The 18,562-nt window shown below is 44.7% G+C and overlaps 1 protein-coding gene across 2 annotated transcripts; it reads left to right on the forward strand.

Annotated features, from left to right (window-relative positions):
* The first annotated feature begins 1,512 nt into the window (after window positions 1-1,512).
* Window positions 1,513-18,045, forward strand: hs3st3b1b (heparan sulfate (glucosamine) 3-O-sulfotransferase 3B1b). 2 transcript variants are annotated; one of them, XM_070926931.1, is made up of 3 exons: window positions 1,513-1,690; window positions 1,778-2,093; window positions 17,427-18,045. In XM_070926931.1, the coding sequence occupies exons 1-3, from the start codon at window positions 1,513-1,515 to the stop codon at window positions 18,043-18,045; spliced, it is 1,113 nt and encodes a 370-aa protein (XP_070783032.1). The 2 variants fall into 2 exon arrangements, with proteins under 2 accessions (XP_070783032.1, XP_070783031.1); XM_070926930.1 differs by having other exon boundaries at window positions 1,513-2,093.
* Window positions 18,046-18,562: the final 517 nt, after the last annotated feature.

The following is an 18,562-nucleotide window of genomic DNA, read 5'->3' on the forward strand; positions in this document are numbered from 1 at the left end:
ATTTAGATTCATTTTGGGCCACATGTGGGGTAGAGTTTTTCATTATTGTGCAGACTCTCTGCTATGGTTAAGGTCACATCTTTCGAAGTAAAAATACCCACAGTATTTCTCAGAAGAATAAAAATAAAGGTAATAATAAATATAGGCTGTTAATTAATCGCCCTTTTCTGCTCATTTCTGCTCCTCAGAGAGACTTCAAAGTTTAGAATGAGTACTTTATGTGTAAATAAGGCAATAAGGAAACAACAAAGACATGGGCATTACTTTCATTAATAATAATAATAATAATAATAATAATAATAATAATAATAATAATATCAAAGGAAGTAGAAATTTAACCTGTTGAATACGTTATTTCAGCTTTACAATAAGCTGCCTTTTATTTTACATGCTGTGTGCAGCGTAATATTCTCGTGTTAAAACAGGCCGGAGACGTAAAGAAAGTTAGCATGATGCATAAAGACACATGTTAGGGGAAAGAAACAATTTTAAAAAACCCCAAACAAACAAACATTGTAAGCAGTTCTCGTCGGTATCGTGTGTTTATAGGCTAACCCTAATTATTATTATAGTTTCTCTCCTCATATTTTAGAATAACAATTACCACGTGCACAAAATTTAATTATGTTGTTATCAATTATTATAATTAATGATATAATTAAAACAATGGCAATTTGTAATTTAGGATCTGTTTCAGTTTGGTTTTCTGTGTAATGTTATGAATATAAAAGAGTGTAAGAGTGTGACCTGGTCAGACTCTCTCAGTCTGTGTTGAGGCTTTCATTGATATTTTCGGCCTCTTGGTTTTATCTTTCCTAACGCTTTTCCTTCTTTTTAAAGCTCCTAACGAAGCTGTTTTTAATGTTGGATAATAAGAAAGCAGGCAGAAAGGGTTGCGACGTGTAAAGCGTGTCAGAATCAACCTGCAGGAGACATCTGAAGTCGTCTGAACTCATCTGAACATTGTGTGCGCGCCCTGAGTTAATTGGACTCTGTGCCCAATAAGAAAGTTTTCCAAACTCTCAGCAGAGTCCCGCACTGCACGCTTCATCTCCGCACTGAGACTCCCACGGCCGGGACCGCCCGCGCCTCCCTCTGATTGGTCCGCTTCTATCAACAAACGGCAGCGTATTTATGTCCCGTGCAGCTATTGGCCGCCGCCGCTGTCACTCTCCCGCGTGTCTCTCTATAAGGTCTGGTGCTCCAGCAGCAGTTTGAACAGACGTGAGATGAGCCTGCAGCAGCTCCGCGGTGCGCCCGTCGCAGCTCAGCAACTCTCCACATTTTAGCCTCAACTATGATGAAAAACCCCTCAATGCCTCTTCATTCCTGGATATATCATCCTCTTCGATTCTATTTAGATTAGTCCTCTTTTTGTTGTTATTTGTAAGTTTTATTTATTTTTAGTTTCAGGTGAGCATGTGCGTAATTTTGCGAGGATTGCTGAGGTGCCACCGGGACTGAGTTGAGGCAATATGCGCCGCTGGGATATGAGTTTCAACCGAAAGGCTTATGGAATATAGCCTGGTTTGTCACAGCCTGTATGCCCTCTGGTCTAGCCCCGTGAAGAAGAAACTAATACTGCTCAGCATCATGTTTTTAATCTGGGTATACATGCTGTACTCCTGCGTGGGCTACTGCTCCACCATGCCAAGTTTGGTGGTGGACAGTTACCGGGGCAAGGAGACTGGTTCGGCGGTGGGCAAGAGGACAGATATCAGCAGGACGGACCTGGTGTCCAGACTGCTGGCCAAGCCGCAGCCGTGGGAGGATATAGAGAGCGACTACGAGGAGCCGTCCATCAGGACCGCTGCGTCCAGAGACCTGCTCAATAACGAGCTGGAGACGGACAGAACCGACGACTGGGACGAGATGCGGGGCGAGCAGCAGAGAGCCCCGGAGCCCAGCGCCATGTCCAGCTTCTCCAACGGCTCCGGGAGCAAGAAGCTACCGCAGGCGATCATCATCGGGGTGAAGAAAGGAGGGACCCGGGCTCTGCTGGAGTTTCTCCGGGTTCATCCAGACATCAGAGCCGTGGGAGCGGAGCCGCACTTCTTCGACCGCAACTATGAGAACGGACTGGAGTGGTACAGGTAAACTAGTCCACTGGGCTCTGCTACTTTTGGATGATGATTGAATACGAGCAGAAAAGAAAATGTGTGTATTTGGGTGATTTCAGATGGTTGTATCAGTCTGCTCCACGCAGTCGATTTAAAGGGGGGTTGTCAGAGCAGCTGAGCAGATATTCAGTACTTCGGGTCAAATGTGCGTTTTATAAATGTTTGTAAATGTTTCGTCGTTACCGAGAATTTACTGGCTTTCTTTATTCACTCCCTCAGAAACATTAGCACCGTTCAACACAATCTATCAAGCTGATTAACTCCAAACCGGACGCTCACTTTGACTTCATAAAAAATTAACAAATTATTATTTTTTTCATTATAGTAATTATCCAACAAGTTTAGAGTTTATTCCAAACTGAAGATATTAAGCCGAATAAACACGGTGACCACGCGCTGGTTTTATGTGCGTTTAGGCCTCAGGCCGCCGGCTCGCGCTGATTATTCCTCATTAATGAAACGTGTTAATTGTTCGGTTTGATTGCAGACTTATTTGATCGCGTGTGTGGCCTCGTTTTAAAAAGTATGGACTTGTGGCACATCATGAGGCTGCTTGCTGATGGCAGTCAGACTGGCCTGTTTCTGCGATGTGCAGTGATCTCTGTTGGACGCAGTGCAACATTGCACCTTCACGGTGAAGCGTCTCCCGGCTTCTCTGTCCGTGACTGGTTGTTTTTTTTAATGTTTTGTTGCGACCACGATACGTGTTTATAAATGAAATGTGATTTATTTGGAGCAGGTGTTGGCAGTCAAGTTGTAATCTCTTGTTACATTTGGAGGAGCGCCTGTGAGACCAAATCTGACCCAACAGACACGTTTTACACTTTAATGCGTTGTGATATAAAACTTCACGTCGAGTCGGACTGATCCTAATGTCCCAATATAAGAAATTCTCCAACTTTTTTTTTTTTTTTTTTCACTTGTTAGACTATTTTTGAGAGTTGAAGAAAAAGAGAGAATATTAACGTGTGTCAGTCTCGAATAAAATATTTCACCTAATAGTGTTTACAGGCCTGAAAGGCTTTATGTCGTTTGGGCCATTCTTATGTCAGCGGGCTCCACGGGCCTCATGTAAAAAAGGGGGGATCTGCAAGACAAAGTGAGGATCCTTCTTAGAACAAGAGCCGCAACAAAACCGTTTAACGTCCTCAGAGGTCGACAAACTAACATTATCCTTGTCATTTACATCACAAAGTGTTAATATAACGAGCTGAGGGCCAGCGGGGCTTAATGAGTGCATGTGAGAGCCTCGAACACCCCTCAGCTTCTTATTCACATAAATCAGCTGCTTGACTTTTTCAAATCCTCCATCAGTTTTTCAGCTTGTCTCTGAAAAATGTCAGTGTTGCATCAGACTGGTCATTTATATCTTTATTTTATCCTCAAATAAACAGGGTGAGGTTATGGTTAATAAACTGCCGATGGCCGAATCAATGTATTGATTGGCGATTGGAATTCCACTTAGAATTCGCTAATCATTTTCAGCGGACCTTCACATTGGACAAGCTGTAAATTGTCAAGTCTTTTTGCCTCTTGTGTAGTTAAAGTTTCACAAAGTTTTATCTGAAGTCAAGAATGGGGAGAGCTCATCTGATTTAAAAAAAAAAAAATGCTTTCTGGCCGCTTGAATTAACGGATTTGCTCCCTGCTTTTATTCTACACGTTAAATATGCAGGACCTCGAAGGGGCCCCAACAATGTTCCCTAATAATGAAAAAAAAAAGAAGAGCCGAATGGGGAAGCAAGTGTTGGCAGCGTTCAGAATAAAGAAACAGCTCCTTGATTTGTGTGAAGTTGCCTGTACTTGCTTTGATAGAAACAGAGATTTGCTGCAGGTCTTTTGGTTTGAGTTTGGAGGACGGCTGTTATTTATTATTTATTTCCAACTTTTCTGGTTTGGGAATTGTGGAAAAGTGCTGTCTGCTAGTTCTTTTTTAGTCCGTGAAATCTAATACTTTTCAAGCCACGTAAAGAAGTCATGACTCAAGGTTTTTATGCTGAGATAGAATGGAAGCATAATGTCTGGAGCTAAATTTCATTTTTAGTCACATTTTCTTTCCTGTTGGTGCCAAAAGAAATAACCTCATATGCTCAGTTTCACTCGCACACATACAGAAATGCACAGAGAACAAATTGTGGAGTTTTCATTGTATTTTTCGTTCAGCGTTGAACACTTCAGCAGGGTGCAATTCCAAATAATTTCTGTGATATAAGGCGTCTTATGCTGCAGCAGGATATCTGAACAGTGGTGTTTGTGCTTGTTTGTCTCTCAGACTGAGTTTTGGAACAGTACAATCTGTCTTGGTATACTTTTTATGGAAGAACTGCAGTAAGAAATGTATGTTTCAGTGAAACAGCTGGTGTAAGCAGTCCCTGTAGTGGAGAAAAAAAAAACTTTTAGTGCTTCTATTTCTCGAGCGAGGATGGACCGAGGAAGGAAATCATACTTCATTCATTGCAAAGTTTCCCATTCGGACCAGATACTGGAGATGACTTTGGAGAGAACGCTGGAATGTTCCAGACGGAGGCACAATTGCGTGGCATTGAAACATATTCTGTGGGAATATGATCTGATCAGGGTGAGGGTCATTCATGGAGGCGGTTATAGACAGTTGTGTGTGTGTGTGTGTGTGTGCGCGAGTTGAGCAATTCACCTCTCCTTATTTGTTCATTTGCACAATCTCTCTGCCATCCACTATTGTAACTAGCTTGCACCATCTTTGCCTCCCCCAATGGACACACATTTAGAGCTGGAATTCCACCAAATAAATGCAGCCATAGAGGCAGCAGAAAAGACTCGGGGGGGGGGGGGGGGGCAGCAGAGAGTTTCAAAATGAAAGGAGGTGGTGATAACAAGTCTTATTGTGGCTTTCTGATGTACTTCGACAGTTTTTATTTGTGCCAAAGACAAACACATGATTCATGCTTTTGACCGAGGGGTCCTTGTATCAGGAGGTACACATTTTCACAGTGAGGTCATGCATGAACTGGCCCGAGGAACACACACACACACACACACATAGAAAGAGAGTCAGAGCTCAACAGGCCAGTGTGACTGAATGTGAGCAGGAACGTTGGTTCATTATTTCTCATTTTCTATTTGCACCTGTTCAGCGGCGTGGTGAGAGTCGACGGGTGTTATCTGATGGCAATAAGTAAAAAATGTACTTATCTTCAGCACATACATTAATGGCAAATTCAACGAGTTAATTCCTGAAAAGATTAATAACCCACACACAGCATATAATAGAGCTCAGAGTAGAGCAGTGTGAGCATTTTGTGAAGCAACAGCCAAAGTTTTCTTTGTGTGTGTTTTTTTTTTATTTGCTGCTGTGTAATTTGTGGCATCAAAAGTTACGTAGCAAGCAAACTTTTTAAACATTTCAAAACAGAAGTTATAAAGAGCTTTTATAAAGAGAGAAATGGGGGACAATTTATCAAAACAAGGAGGCAAAGTGGACAAAATATAAAGGGATAAAATCAGGAAAAAGCCAAAGAAATAAAGTTGGATTTTTTTTAAGTTTGCAGTAATTTGCTTCTTTGGGACTTTGTGGGAGGTTGTCCCAAAGTTGAGGAGCAACAGCAGCAAAAGCACAATTGCCTTTAGCTTAATTTAGCAGTTGTGTGTTAGATTGTCAATCTTATTATTTATTTAACAGTCTGAAGGGTTATGCCGCTTTTAACAAACTGCTCCAGTCCTAAACGAGAGGTTTTTTATTTACTCCTAACTCTTGTTGACTGCAGCCCTCATCTCGTCCTGTCAGTCTGTGGTGCACGTCGCTCTCTTCATCTTCCATTTAGCCCTATTGGCTATGAAGGGGCTTTGATATATAATTACTGTACTGTGGTTTTGCTGTCGTGTCGCGGGCTCTGGTCTTAGCTCGCTGTCAGGGCCCGGCAGTGTTGGCGCTGTTGCTCCTCCCTCGGAGTGGCTTTTGCATTGAACAGGGAGCTCGGAACATGTTGCATGCGCATATGGTTGGTAGGAGTTATATTAGGGTGGTGTTATGTTTGTAGTTGAGATAATGTGGCGATTATTTTAACTTTCTGGAAGGAATGTATCAGAGATTGTCATTTGTTGATCTCTGCAGAAGGAAAGAAATGTTAAGTTTGCTTCCAGTTGTGAATTTAGTGAACTGTTCTGTCATAATAATGCAATATGTAGCTTGGAGCTCACACACCGAACTATATAATCTTCAGTCCTCGTGTGATGTGGTTAATGATCAAAGGTTAGGCTTCAGTCGCTGTCGAGAGACTGGTGGGGTTGAATCGGCGCCATTCCCTGAGCAGGATGTCTCTCTGGTCAACCTTTGTATCTAGTCTGTGATAAAACTCTGTGGAGGTAAACAGACTGACACAGCAGCGTCAGTAAAAGCTACTTATAGCGCCACACAAAAAAAGGACAAGTGCAGCATTGTTGAAAAGGGGGCTCCCTAAAAAAAAAAAAGGAAAAAAGAAAAGCACGTTCCTCTATCAGACTTGGGACACTTGCGGAAGTCTGCACTGTTTGAAAGCCGTTATCTAAAGCCCCCCCCCCACGGAGTCAGACTGCAGCTCCTGTCCATGTCAGGGGCAGTTCTGGATGGGTGCACGTCCTTTTATCTGCTCACCACAGGGGTGCTCCTATTTCCATGTAGGTGACCCATCCACTCTCTGTTGCCCCTGACCTCGCCCTCCTTCCTTCCTCTCAATGGCCCAAAAGAGGCCACCTGGTTCTATAGAGCTCCAGTGAAAGGCATCAAACCATCGTTGTCCACAAAACATCCAGTGCTGATGTTTGCATACATGGGATGTTATGTAGAAAGCCAGTGGGTAAAGAAACGTGTGTCTGTGACAGGCTCAGCTGTGAAGCTGCAAATCATTTTCATCTCCAGTCACAAAAGAAAGAAACAGACAGTGAACACAAATGTCACCATGGCCCGGCTCCTCTGGGACAGCCAGTATTGATTGTTCAGGCCTGATCGGAGGTAATGTGCAGAGATGGGTTAAGGGCCTTTGACTGGGGTCAGACCCACGTCTGCTTGCTGACAGGGTCTGTGTGTTGACCATCTGCAGATCTACAGAAAGCTGCTGGAACCTACAAGCCCCACTGGGGAGTTTATAGCTCTGCAGAAAACAATAGCATGACAGCACAGTTTTTAAGCCTTTTAAGAGTTACATAAACGAGTGTGATTTTTGTTTTGCTTTAAAACTCTGCATTTGGCAGAATCAATGAGCACTGAAACTTAAAGTGGCTCCAACCCAGTTACAGTTCTTGAGAGGACAAAGATGAATTCAGATGATTAGATACTTTGGCACTCTGATTGTTTCCTGATTCCTGGAACTCCACGGCTCCTCAGGGACGAGCGCCCGGCCAGCCAACCGTACAGCTGACAGCAGGTTCACATCCTCTGCTCAAATCCGCAGCCGCGGAGGCCAATATAAAAACAGGCTGTTTGAAACGGTGCCTCTGTGTTGGCTAAACTTCCACCTTGAGTTCCCAAATGAGTGGATTATTTGTTAATGGTACCCTCGTTTCCCCTCAGTGCCTCCCAGTTCCTCCCCCAAACATCATCCTCAAATCCCTCCCTTATGAACTGCTTTTCTCCATTCTCCAGCTGTGCACTTGTGCCACTGGTGTGTAAGAATAGTGTCACATGTCATGCTCGGTTCGTCCAATCTTGGGCGGGGCTCGCTGCAGGCCTCGCTGACCACGAGTGGCTGTCTCCCAGAGAAGCCTTTGGTCAGTGTGGAGGGACGGAGGCCCTCTCTCCCCACTGCCTAAGCTGGCATGGCTCATCCGAAAATGGAGAGTGACCAGGGGGGGTGGGGAAACAGAGAAAAGGCAGCTCTCATCCCCAAATTACAACCGGTTAATTGTGAAAGGGAGGACCTGTGGAGAGGGGAGTGGCTGCGCTGCACTGTGGTGGCCTGCCTCCCCCCCTCCACCTCCTGATGGTGTCCAGTGAGCACTGCCCACACCAGTGAAGACAATATGGCCGCCACAGACAGGAACCTCCTGCTGGAGCTGAGGATAAAAGCCACAGAGCCTGACAGGAACTCGCTGTCAAAATTCACACGGCTGATGCAAACAGAAAAACACAAAAAGTGTTGACTATTGTTTGTGCTCATTCACTCCGGCAGAAGACTCGTGACTGCTGCTCCAGTCTGTGTAAGTCAACAACAATGAAAAATACTCATAAAGAAGTCTAATGAAGTAGCACGGGAGGAAGGAAGCGTAGGATGGAGAAAGCGCTGTACAAACCCTCCCTCTGTGCTACGTGTGAATTAGGCCCTTTTTTTTTTTAACAAGGTGATAATTTGGATGTTGTTACACAAGTCAGAACAGAACCAGACATCCTCCCTCCAGAGTTAATGGTCATTCATTGCTGTTAAATAAACACTCTTTAGCACATTAAAAAGGTTCCCCCGGAGGCTGGAAGAAACAAACACTCTAATATGGTTTTGTTAATCATTCGCTGTTGCTCTTGTGAAAGGCAGGTTAGTCGGGGAACTCCTTACTGCTGTCCAAAGAAAAGAAAAGGAAAATGCAGTTGAGGGGAAGGTGGAGGAAGAGGAGAAAGTGATGACAGTAAACCTGTAAAGCTTCACTTGTCCCAGGTATTAAGTCCCAGAGGTAGCCATTAGGGTGCTGGAGAGTGTGCCTGCCTCTGGGAAAGAGGAGGACACACACACACACACACACACACACACACACACAGAAAGCGAGAGAGCGACTGAGGTCTCCTGAGGTTTCCATTAGCCTGGCAGTAAAAGAGCAGAGCTCATTAGAAGCCCCGAGTTGTCTCTCTGCACCATGGCTGCTCGACACTAGTCACTCTCTCCATTTAGATGTACTCCCAGAGCTGCTGGGCTCTCTCATAAGAGCTGTAAGAACACTTCAGCTCAACTCCAAGACAACCTGGCCAAACTTAACTCACTTCCAATTATTTTTCCACCAAGAGTAGTTTTTCCTCTCCCTTGTTTAACCGATCAGAATCAGAAGGCTGCACTCTGCATCTTTATACACTGCTATCAAACTGCGAGACTTTTCATTTGACAAAAACACCACAAAGAGCAGGATATCCAAAAACATGGGAACAGATTTGATTGAGATTTTTCAAAAGGTTGTGTGTATCTAGTAAAAAAACCCAACTTTATTTAGGTGAAAACAAACCTCTTATGTCTTCCGGCTAAGGGAGTGCTAAGCTGGCATTTCTCAAATAACTTTTTTTTTTTATTGCGCCTGCTCTCCATTTTTTTTGTCTTTACTCCCTTTACAAAATAGCTTGTCTTTCCTGGCACCGAGTTAGAGAATATCCTGTTTCACTTCTAGCCAAGAGGCTTACTGATAGAGATACAGCGGAGGGGTGAACATATTTGTCATCATGCTCCACAAATGAAACCCTGAATGAAATAACGAAACCCTGATCTAGTTTTGATGTCTGGTTTTTGGCAGTACTGGTTAAAACTGTGCTTGTTGTTCTTAACAGTAATCATCTTGTCTTCAGGGCGCTCCGAGATATTGTAGGAGACAACATCTAGGCTCAAATCCAAAGAAAACTGAAGGATTGCCTGAGGATTTCTTGCCGCCACTCTTTCCATCTCTGAGAGGAGCAGGTTAATTGTCACGACTGGCGCTATCGTTACTCAATTTAGCTAATTATACGTTAGCTCGGGAAGGCAGGCTGTCTTCTGGAATTTGTAAACCATTAACCTGCAACAACAGCTGCAGTGGGAGTAATGGAAGCTAAATAACAGTCCAAACACACAGGAAGATGGTTTTCTGCTCACTGAGTGACATACAGTAGAGAGGAAATCCCCTCTTTTTTTTGCACACACACTTTGTAGTTCACCTGTCTTCAAAAAGGTGTGCAGGCAGTTACGGATGACAGCCAATTCAAACAGGATGCAAAGTAGCTCGCTCGCTCCCTCTGTGTGTGTGTGTGTGTGTGTGTGTGTGTGTGTGTGTGACTGTGTGTGCGTCTAGGGAGAGGGGGTGGTGGCATGTATGTTCTTCCCGAGTCTGTTTCATCTTTTATTCATCTTTGCTGTAGCTAGATCAAGGAGTCATGTGCCTCTTGGAGCATGTCAAGTGTCAGGAAATCAGTCAGAATGGCTGATTCTGCCTGCACAGCCACACAACAACACCCAGAAATGCTCACACACACACACACACACACACACACACACACACACACATACACAAGCCGAGTCTTCACCTGCACCCCTTCATTGTTGTTTTTCATCCTTTCACGGTTCATCGGTTTATTTTGCCCGAGCTGTCAGTCAGTCGCACCCTGATACTGACGGAGCGGTGGAATGTGTGGCCAGCTCCGGGCTAACACCTTCAGCAAACACTCAGAGAGCAAACACACTGATTAGTGAGGATTACTCGTGCTAAACAAATTCTGGGTAATATCGCCAAGTGGTGGATTTCAGAGAGTGTGTGCGTGTGGGTGTGTGTGTGTGTCTGCTGGCGGGAGTTTGTGTTTGGTGTTGAGGCTCGTCATACAATGAGTAGCCTGATTGCTGCGACAGTGTCAGGTGACTCATCTTGTATCGCATGTCAAACAAAGCGGTGAGATGTTGTGCTAAGTGTTACCAAAACGATGGGATCTTTCACCTCTTTTAAGCCAGAAAAAAAAGAATCTTTGGCAACATCTTTGAAAGCCTGAAGAAGAAGAAGAAGAAAAAAGCCACGACACTTCTGTAAGCATGCAGTTGCACATTCATGAGAGGAAGGGAGGAGGTATTTCTGCTTTCTACGCTCCACCATCCCTTTCACCAACTCCTCTGTTTTATTTATACCACATGGTGGGCTCCTTCGCTTCACTGCAGGGTTATTAACACTCGGTAATTCCAGGCAGCCGTCTATGGCCACAGGCCGATGTGGTTCCAGGCCTGAAAAACCCTTATGGCTCCACACATTCCTGTGCTGTTTTCCGAAGGTGCCAAATAGCAACAAATATACTTAAAAACAGATTTTCCGAGTAGGAGAACTGATAGTTACTTATTGAATTGAATAATTTGTGCTTGTCACGCCTCTGCGATGCTGCCCATCACAAGGCGACCGCAATGGTATAAGAGCAGAATGTCTAAGCCTCAAGCCTTAAGTATCTTCAGGACATAACAGAGGGGGGTGTCTGAAGCTGCGGCTGGGGGGTAATATGCTGTTGGGGTGTCTGACATGTAGTCCATGACATTATATGTGGTGGATAGTTTTCTATTTATTTATTCTGCTTTACTAGTGTCTGATGTTGCCTCCAAAACCAGGCTGGGTATGAGCCCGAAACCAGTCTGGATGGTCTGTGACCGCAAGGCCCGACTCCTCTTCCCTCCCTCTTTCTGTCTTTTCCTTATTGACTCACATTCTCTCTGTCATTCACTCTCCCTCTCCTACACACTCTTTTACACACACACACACACACACACACACACACACACTCACTCACACGGCTGTACGAGACACTGCGATAAAAAAATGCTCCACTCTGGCGAAGCATGACTCCCTGATTCCAGTGAAAAATGATGGATGGACGGGCTGCATCGGTCGGGTTAACGGCTTTGTTTACATGGAGGGTCAGTAGATTCCCAGGCTGCTCTGACACAGTGCAACTTCTTGATGGAGTTAAGGGTCTGGGAGCTGCATTTATCAACCAGATTAGGACTCCAGCGCAGAGGTTGGGTGTCAAAGTGTCACTGAGCAAGAAACAAGACCGGGGCTCCTACCGGTTTGGCCATTGCACTCAGTGTATGTTGTTCCGGAAAAGCTTAAAATGGAAGCCGCTTCATTATACTTTGTCCTTAGATCCTGTTGTACAGCATCCGGCCATTTCTCTTAGACTCCCTTCTTTCCCTCGTGTTAGTAGAAATGTTCTAATTAAGTACTGTGATACCAGAGCCTGTATGTGTGCTTGTAGTCTACTTTGATCCACACCCACCGAGCCAAACCAAATTCTTTGTGAAATTTGTCAAAGATAAGTTGGTATCATAAAGTATAATGGTGGCACCACAAGAAGGAATAGTCAACTCAACTAACTAACCCTAACACTACCTCCAGAGGACACTGGCCCCAAACTCCTCCCTTTCCCGACCTGTTTTATTTACAAGCACTGGCCAAAAAGTTTCAGACTCTAAACTGTTTCTTCAGTCAAGCAACAGACATAGTAGAACATCGTCCATTCATACTGACAGGCCTCTTTGACAACAGCATTCCCAGTAATCTGGAGGAGGAATTTAGCTTTCAAACAGCTTTCCTCCTTATAGCCGCATGATATGCACCATCCCATGCAGGGCCCCGCCATCCAGGTCTGAGTGTGTGATACTAGGCCAGCCTGCATTATTAATCATTTTAGCAGACAGATGATTCAGAGGGGCTTCCACTCAGCCACCTTCCCGAGTTTCCAGTGACACCATTATTCAGTGAAGCCTGTTAATTTGAAACCTCAGGCTCGGGAGGAGCCCTGACAATTGACTCTGATCAGGTTGATGATGAAGCTGGAACATCACTTAGGGTTCATCATGTGGAGAGTTTTAGGTATTAGGTTACAAGCAGGTGGGAAGATATGCACACTTTGTTGTATCCAAACACATAAAAGATACAGATACGCACTAACCCCCTTCATGCATGCACACCTGCAAGATCTCAGTTTTAAGCAGGGATCTCTGGCTCTTCTCAGCCAGGAAATGAACTGTCAAAAAGCTCTAAGTGGCCACATACTAACACCTGGACTCCACTCCAAGCGCTCGAAAGAGAGACCAGATGAAGCTTCTGTGACTGCAGCCGGAGCTCCTCTCCCTCTCTGCATCGGAGTGGCCCGGGCCGACTGCGCCATAAACCATATTCTCTATTCTTTTAATTTACAGCCAAAGCCATGCTCTGTGGTTAAACATAATGTCAGACTCCAGGCACAGTGGAGTATATTTCAAAATGTCTGGCTTCTGTATGTGCTTAAATGCTACTTTGAAAATATTCAGTGAGCCAGCCGAGGCGTGCAATGCCTGCCTCCCTTGTAGTAGCCATAGTGTGTGTGTCTATGTGTGTGTGTGTGTGTGTGTGTGTGTGTGTGCGTCGGTATGTGTGTTTCATAAACATGTTGCTCACTTCAGTTCCATTTCATAGCATGTAGGCTTCTCCCGCTGTGAGCTGAGAGCTTTAAAAGGGAACGCTGGTAATGAACACTGCTTTGATTTACCAGTGACTCATCCCCGAATTCATGCAATGAGCTTTCGATATCTGCATGTGCCATCTATCATCCTTTCTCTCTACAGTGTCAGATTTCACACGTTATATATGCATTTTGTTCGGATTTGCACGTTATACTCAAATGCTTGTTGTCTTCGGGGTTGGAAAAGATCAAATTTTGAACACGTTCTACTGTGAACGAGCAAGTGCCGCTCGAGATCTTTATCATCCAATGAGGAATAAAGATGTTTCTTTGTATTTCCTTAAAATGCTTGTACGTTCAACACATTGGTTCAAGTGAAGGGCTCGGGTAAGAGGCCCCCGGAAAAGAAAGGGACCCTTTCAGTACTTCTTCCCTCATTTCCTCCCCCTCCTTCTTCCCACTTGTGAAGTGTCACTTTGCTATCGGACCTCGAGGCCTGATTGTCAGGGGTCGAGGGAACCTTGGGAATCAATGGAAAAGAGAACAGGGTGAAGAGTGGAGACTGTGGAGTGTTTTAATGTTAAGAAACCTCAGGATCTCAGCACGCAAAAGTGAATTGTTGAGAATGAGTGTAAGCAAAGGTAGCTGATTTGTTTGATTTTCTTGGTTAATTCAGACGGGTTCATTCAGCCTGTGATTAGAGCTACTTAGAGCACTGTTCAGTGTACGTTGTTTTGTGTGGTGGTGTTGCCTCCCACGGGGAGATAACACTCGCTCCAGGGTCTTCAAGCCATAGAAACCAGACATCTTTGGCTTTAAATGCCCATAAGAGAAAAGCCACACCCTCCCTCCGTTGGTGGATACAAAATGCCATCTGATTTGTCTGTATTCAAATAAACAAACCCTAATTTGAGATTCAAATGCTTTCGACATCCAGACATGTGAGACAATTGAAAACCTTTTGTATCGAGTGGAAAATCGACAGGCACACACCAAATAGCTTTTTCCTTTTGTGTATGAGCAAACTAGTCATTTTTTCAGGGATGCTGTGACACAGACAGCTTGGTGGCAGCCTGTTATCATCAAATCAAACATGACAGGAGGGAGGCAGAAGCATCAGACAGAAATAACCCTTTTCCTGCCTGCCGTTTATCTCCACCGGGATGAGGGCTCTTTAAAACACAGGCCAAAAGGCCACTCCGCTGGCCCCTGTTTGATGCTGTCATGTGACAAAGTGCTTCTGCTTTGTGTCTTGTTGCTGTTTTTGGCATGTCTTTTAACTTGGGAATATTCTCAATGGACAAAGGTGCAGAGAGGCATGGAGGAAAAAAAGTCATATATATATCATGTGAAAGTACAAGCAAGCAGGGAAAAAGTTTTAGTTATTTACAGTTTTTATACTCTTTCCCATATTAGACAGTCCAGGTCTGCGGAGGCCTCGGTATCTAAGGGGGACGGGGTGATGTTTGCAGAGCAATTTTGGCACACGTTCCACTTAAGAGCTCTCCTTCTCTCACTCGAGGTTGAGGAGGACGGAGAAGTGCTCCACTCAGCCGTCGATAAGCAACACCCCCCTCCCTCCTTCTCCTCTATCTGCCCCCTCTCTGCCCTGCCCCCATCCCCGCCCCTCTGCCCTGACCACTGCCCTGCTCACCCCTCCGCTCAGGGACAATGGCTCACTTTCAAAGAAAAGCAGGAAAAAAGAGGAGCCCGGTGTCACAGAATTGCCTGTTTGCTGACGGGATCTTTAAAAGCAGCACCTCATAAATCAAAAAAGAGCATAATAGGCATTGTTTCTCCAAGAGCTACTTGTCCCACTAAAATTCCCCTCCTCTGTTCCCTTTTCTCTCTTCCTGCTTTTTTTTTTTTCTTTGGCAGAGAGAGAGGGCAAAGTCAGAGGTGGAGATTTTTTATTAGGGGGGTCTCTTCTTGCGGATTTGGCGCTTTTTAGGAGTTTCCTCACCACTGTCTTTCTCCCTCGCTATCCAACCATCCCCTTGTTTTACGCTCCTCCAACCCCCAATACTTGATTTAAAAAAAAAAGATTCCCTGAGCTTGGATCAGCATAATCTATCACTATGCACATTGTAACTCAGGCCTCCTCCCTATCTCCATGCTGCATTGTCATTTTGAAATCGGATTAAATGGGAAGCCATTTGCCGCTTCTGTGTCGGCTCTGGACTCTTTTTGTATGTTAGCACAAGGAATGACAAAAAGCTCGCAGGCACTATCACCATTGTGCATCGAGAGAATGACGAATAGCGTGCAGTTTAAGTCGAGCATGTTTGGCTTGTATCCCTTGAAGACATTTGAGAGGTGCTGTATAAACAGTTTTTAAGTTGTGGCAGGGAATTAATGTGCGTGTGCTGATAATGTGTTGTTTGCGTTTATATCTCCAGAAATGGTTTGCTGGCGGAAAGATCTGTCATGCTCTTGCATAAAACCACATGCTGTATCTGTTTTGATTTCAATACCCTGTTAATGAGCTCGGGCCCGGACTCCATTCACCCCTCTGATGTGTCAGCAATCAAGAAGATATTATCATAATTAGATCACTGGCACTGCATTAGGATTACACAAATCTGCCAACACCATTTCCATGAGGCATTTTATTGGTTACCTGACGTTACCCTGGGTGTTTTCTGTGCTCCCTCACCATCCCCTCTTTCTTGCACGTAAATATGTGCGTAGATGGAGAGCTGATGTTACATGAATTAGCCATGAGCTAGATGGACATGAACTAGATTCCAGCATTCACAGTATATTTCTGAGGAGTAGCTGAAGCTCTGGGGGAGAATCGAGTATTACAGACTTCTGAGTGTACAGAACGGGTCCAACATTGTATTTTCAACGTCTTTTACTTTTCTCAGTGTGTAAATACTCTGTGTAGGATTACACCGTAATTGAATGGGATCGACTACAATAGTACTATCTACACAATGGTGTGTCAGTGCCCCAGCCTTGACAACAAAGGCGAGGCTCAGGGTACAACAAGCTAACAGGAGTGTTATCTGTGAGAGTGTGTTCACCCTGATAGACCAGTGCCCTCGGTTATCTTGCCCTTCCTCTGCCCCCCCCCCCATTGAATGCTTTAAACTGCATTTCCTGTGTATTTTCTTAAGTGGCTGGGATTGTCTTTTTGACTGTTACTGTGTAAGCAGTTCTAGCTGTTGCAGTTTCCAGTCCATAATCTGAACCCCCCCCCTGCACCTAGCCAGCACCAGAAACACATTTGATCCCACGCACATCACACGGGCTAGTTTTCTTCCTGGGGCGGGGGGCCAAAGAGGGAAAGGTGATCCACGTCCCAATGTCAGTCAAACCGCTCTTATCGCCTCCACCATAATCTAGACTCTGCGGTTGGCCACCAATTCTGAAACCTAATGCTGAGAGAGCGGAGCGCATTCACTTTTCCTTCAAAACCAGTTGTTCTCAAGTACCTCTTGATTATATGTCTGCATGTAACATATATGTGTAAAGCCCATCAGCCAGCCCCCAAAACCAAACCCACTCTTGTCAAAAAACAGATTCCCTTTCTGAAACAAGCCTCATCATCTTTCAGCACTGTAGCATTTTTTTTTTTTTTAGGGGGCGGGGCACTGTGGCGGGGCTATGCCTGAGTCAGCAAGGCCGATTGAGTGTGTTTTTTTTGCTCGAATGGTAAAAAGAGGGCGGGTGAATTTTGAATAAATCTGACCACTTTGGAACATTACATCCAGCAGGGAGGTTTGAGAAAAGACGAGCTCAGGGAAGACACATCAGACAATGAAATTTGTGAAAAATGCATTGTAAGGCAAAATTATTCACAATGAAAAGTATTAAGGGGTAACAGAGCAGGTTAGCCGCAAATAGAAGGGGAGGATTAAGGAGTCTGAGCAGAGGTGGGAAAAACCCAGATCCTAATCCCCAATATGGTTAAATTCAGGGTTGGTCATGTTTAGAAATTCCTGTAAATGTTTCCCTGTGGGTGATTATGCTGTAAATAAGGGTTTTCTGTTTTCTGTCAGAAGTGAGATATCTTATGAGTGAGTGAGCATGTTGATGTTGGAGAGCTGCCTGCACTAATAGGTTTTCGAGCCCTATAATAAGGCTAAACAGGCTCAGTGAGTCATTGATTACAGAACACAGTACACTCCATCAACCTGATTACATTATGCAAGTCCTTGCTCCACCTGACCCTCCTCCTAACCTCCTTTTTGTGTAATTTTTCTCTGCAGGGAGCTAATGCCCAAGACCCTGGAGGGCCAGATCACCATGGAGAAAACCCCCAGCTACTTTGTGACCAGAGAGGCTCCAGCCAGGATATCCGCCATGTCCCGGGACACCAAGCTGATCGTGGTAGTGAGGGACCCCGTCACCAGGGCTATCTCGGACTACACACAGACACTGTCTAAGAAGCCTGACATTCCCTCTTTCGAGAGTCTCACCTTCAAAAACAGGACTACGGGGCTCATCGACACCTCGTGGAGCGCCATCCAGATCGGCATCTACGCCAAGCACCTGGACAACTGGCTGCAGTACTTCCCCATGGACCAGATCCTGTTTGTGAGCGGCGAGCGTCTGATCAGCGACCCGGCCGGAGAGCTGGGCCGGGTGCAGGACTTCCTGGGGCTCAAGAGGATCATCACTGACAAACACTTTTACTTCAACCAGACCAAGGGTTTCCCGTGCCTCAAGAAGGCCGAGGGCAGCAGCAAGCCCCACTGCCTGGGCAAAACCAAAGGGCGGACCCATCCGAACATTGACCCTGAGGTGGTGCAGAGGCTACGGGACTTCTACAGGCCCTTCAACATGAAGTTCTACCAGATGACAGGACACAACTTTGGTTGGGATTGATGTGAAAATCATGAAAGACATTTTTTTTTTTGTTAATTTGTTGAGAAGTTATTTTTTTTCTTCTGTAATTCAATGGCAAGATGTGGAGATATTGCTATATATATGTAAAATGTACAGAAATCTATTTTATAATAATTTATTTTTATTTCTAAGCAATTAATTCACTAAGCTGCCTAACCATATTTGTACATAACATCTGGCCCACATGTTGTTTTTAACATTCCTCATTTTAATTTTGAACTCTGTCGCTCCTCCCTCGTGGTCCTGTAAACTCAGTGGATTTATTGGTGCTTCATAATGCAGATAATCAGCAATGACTGAAGTAGAAATGCACCATATTACGGGTACAGAGTGCTCACAGAGAAGTGGAGAACACCTATCCATGTACATCCTCATCATAACTGTACCTTCATCTGTTTCAAACCCCGTCATTCTGAGTGTGATTCTTTCTATAACATGTTTCACTGCTACACAGACCTTCCAGTTAAGTTTTCTACAATCCAATTTTCCTGCACTG

Source organism: Enoplosus armatus, chromosome 20, assembly GCF_043641665.1.
Source record: "Enoplosus armatus isolate fEnoArm2 chromosome 20, fEnoArm2.hap1, whole genome shotgun sequence".
In the NCBI taxonomy this organism is placed as follows: Eukaryota; Metazoa; Chordata; class Actinopteri; order Centrarchiformes; family Enoplosidae; genus Enoplosus; species Enoplosus armatus.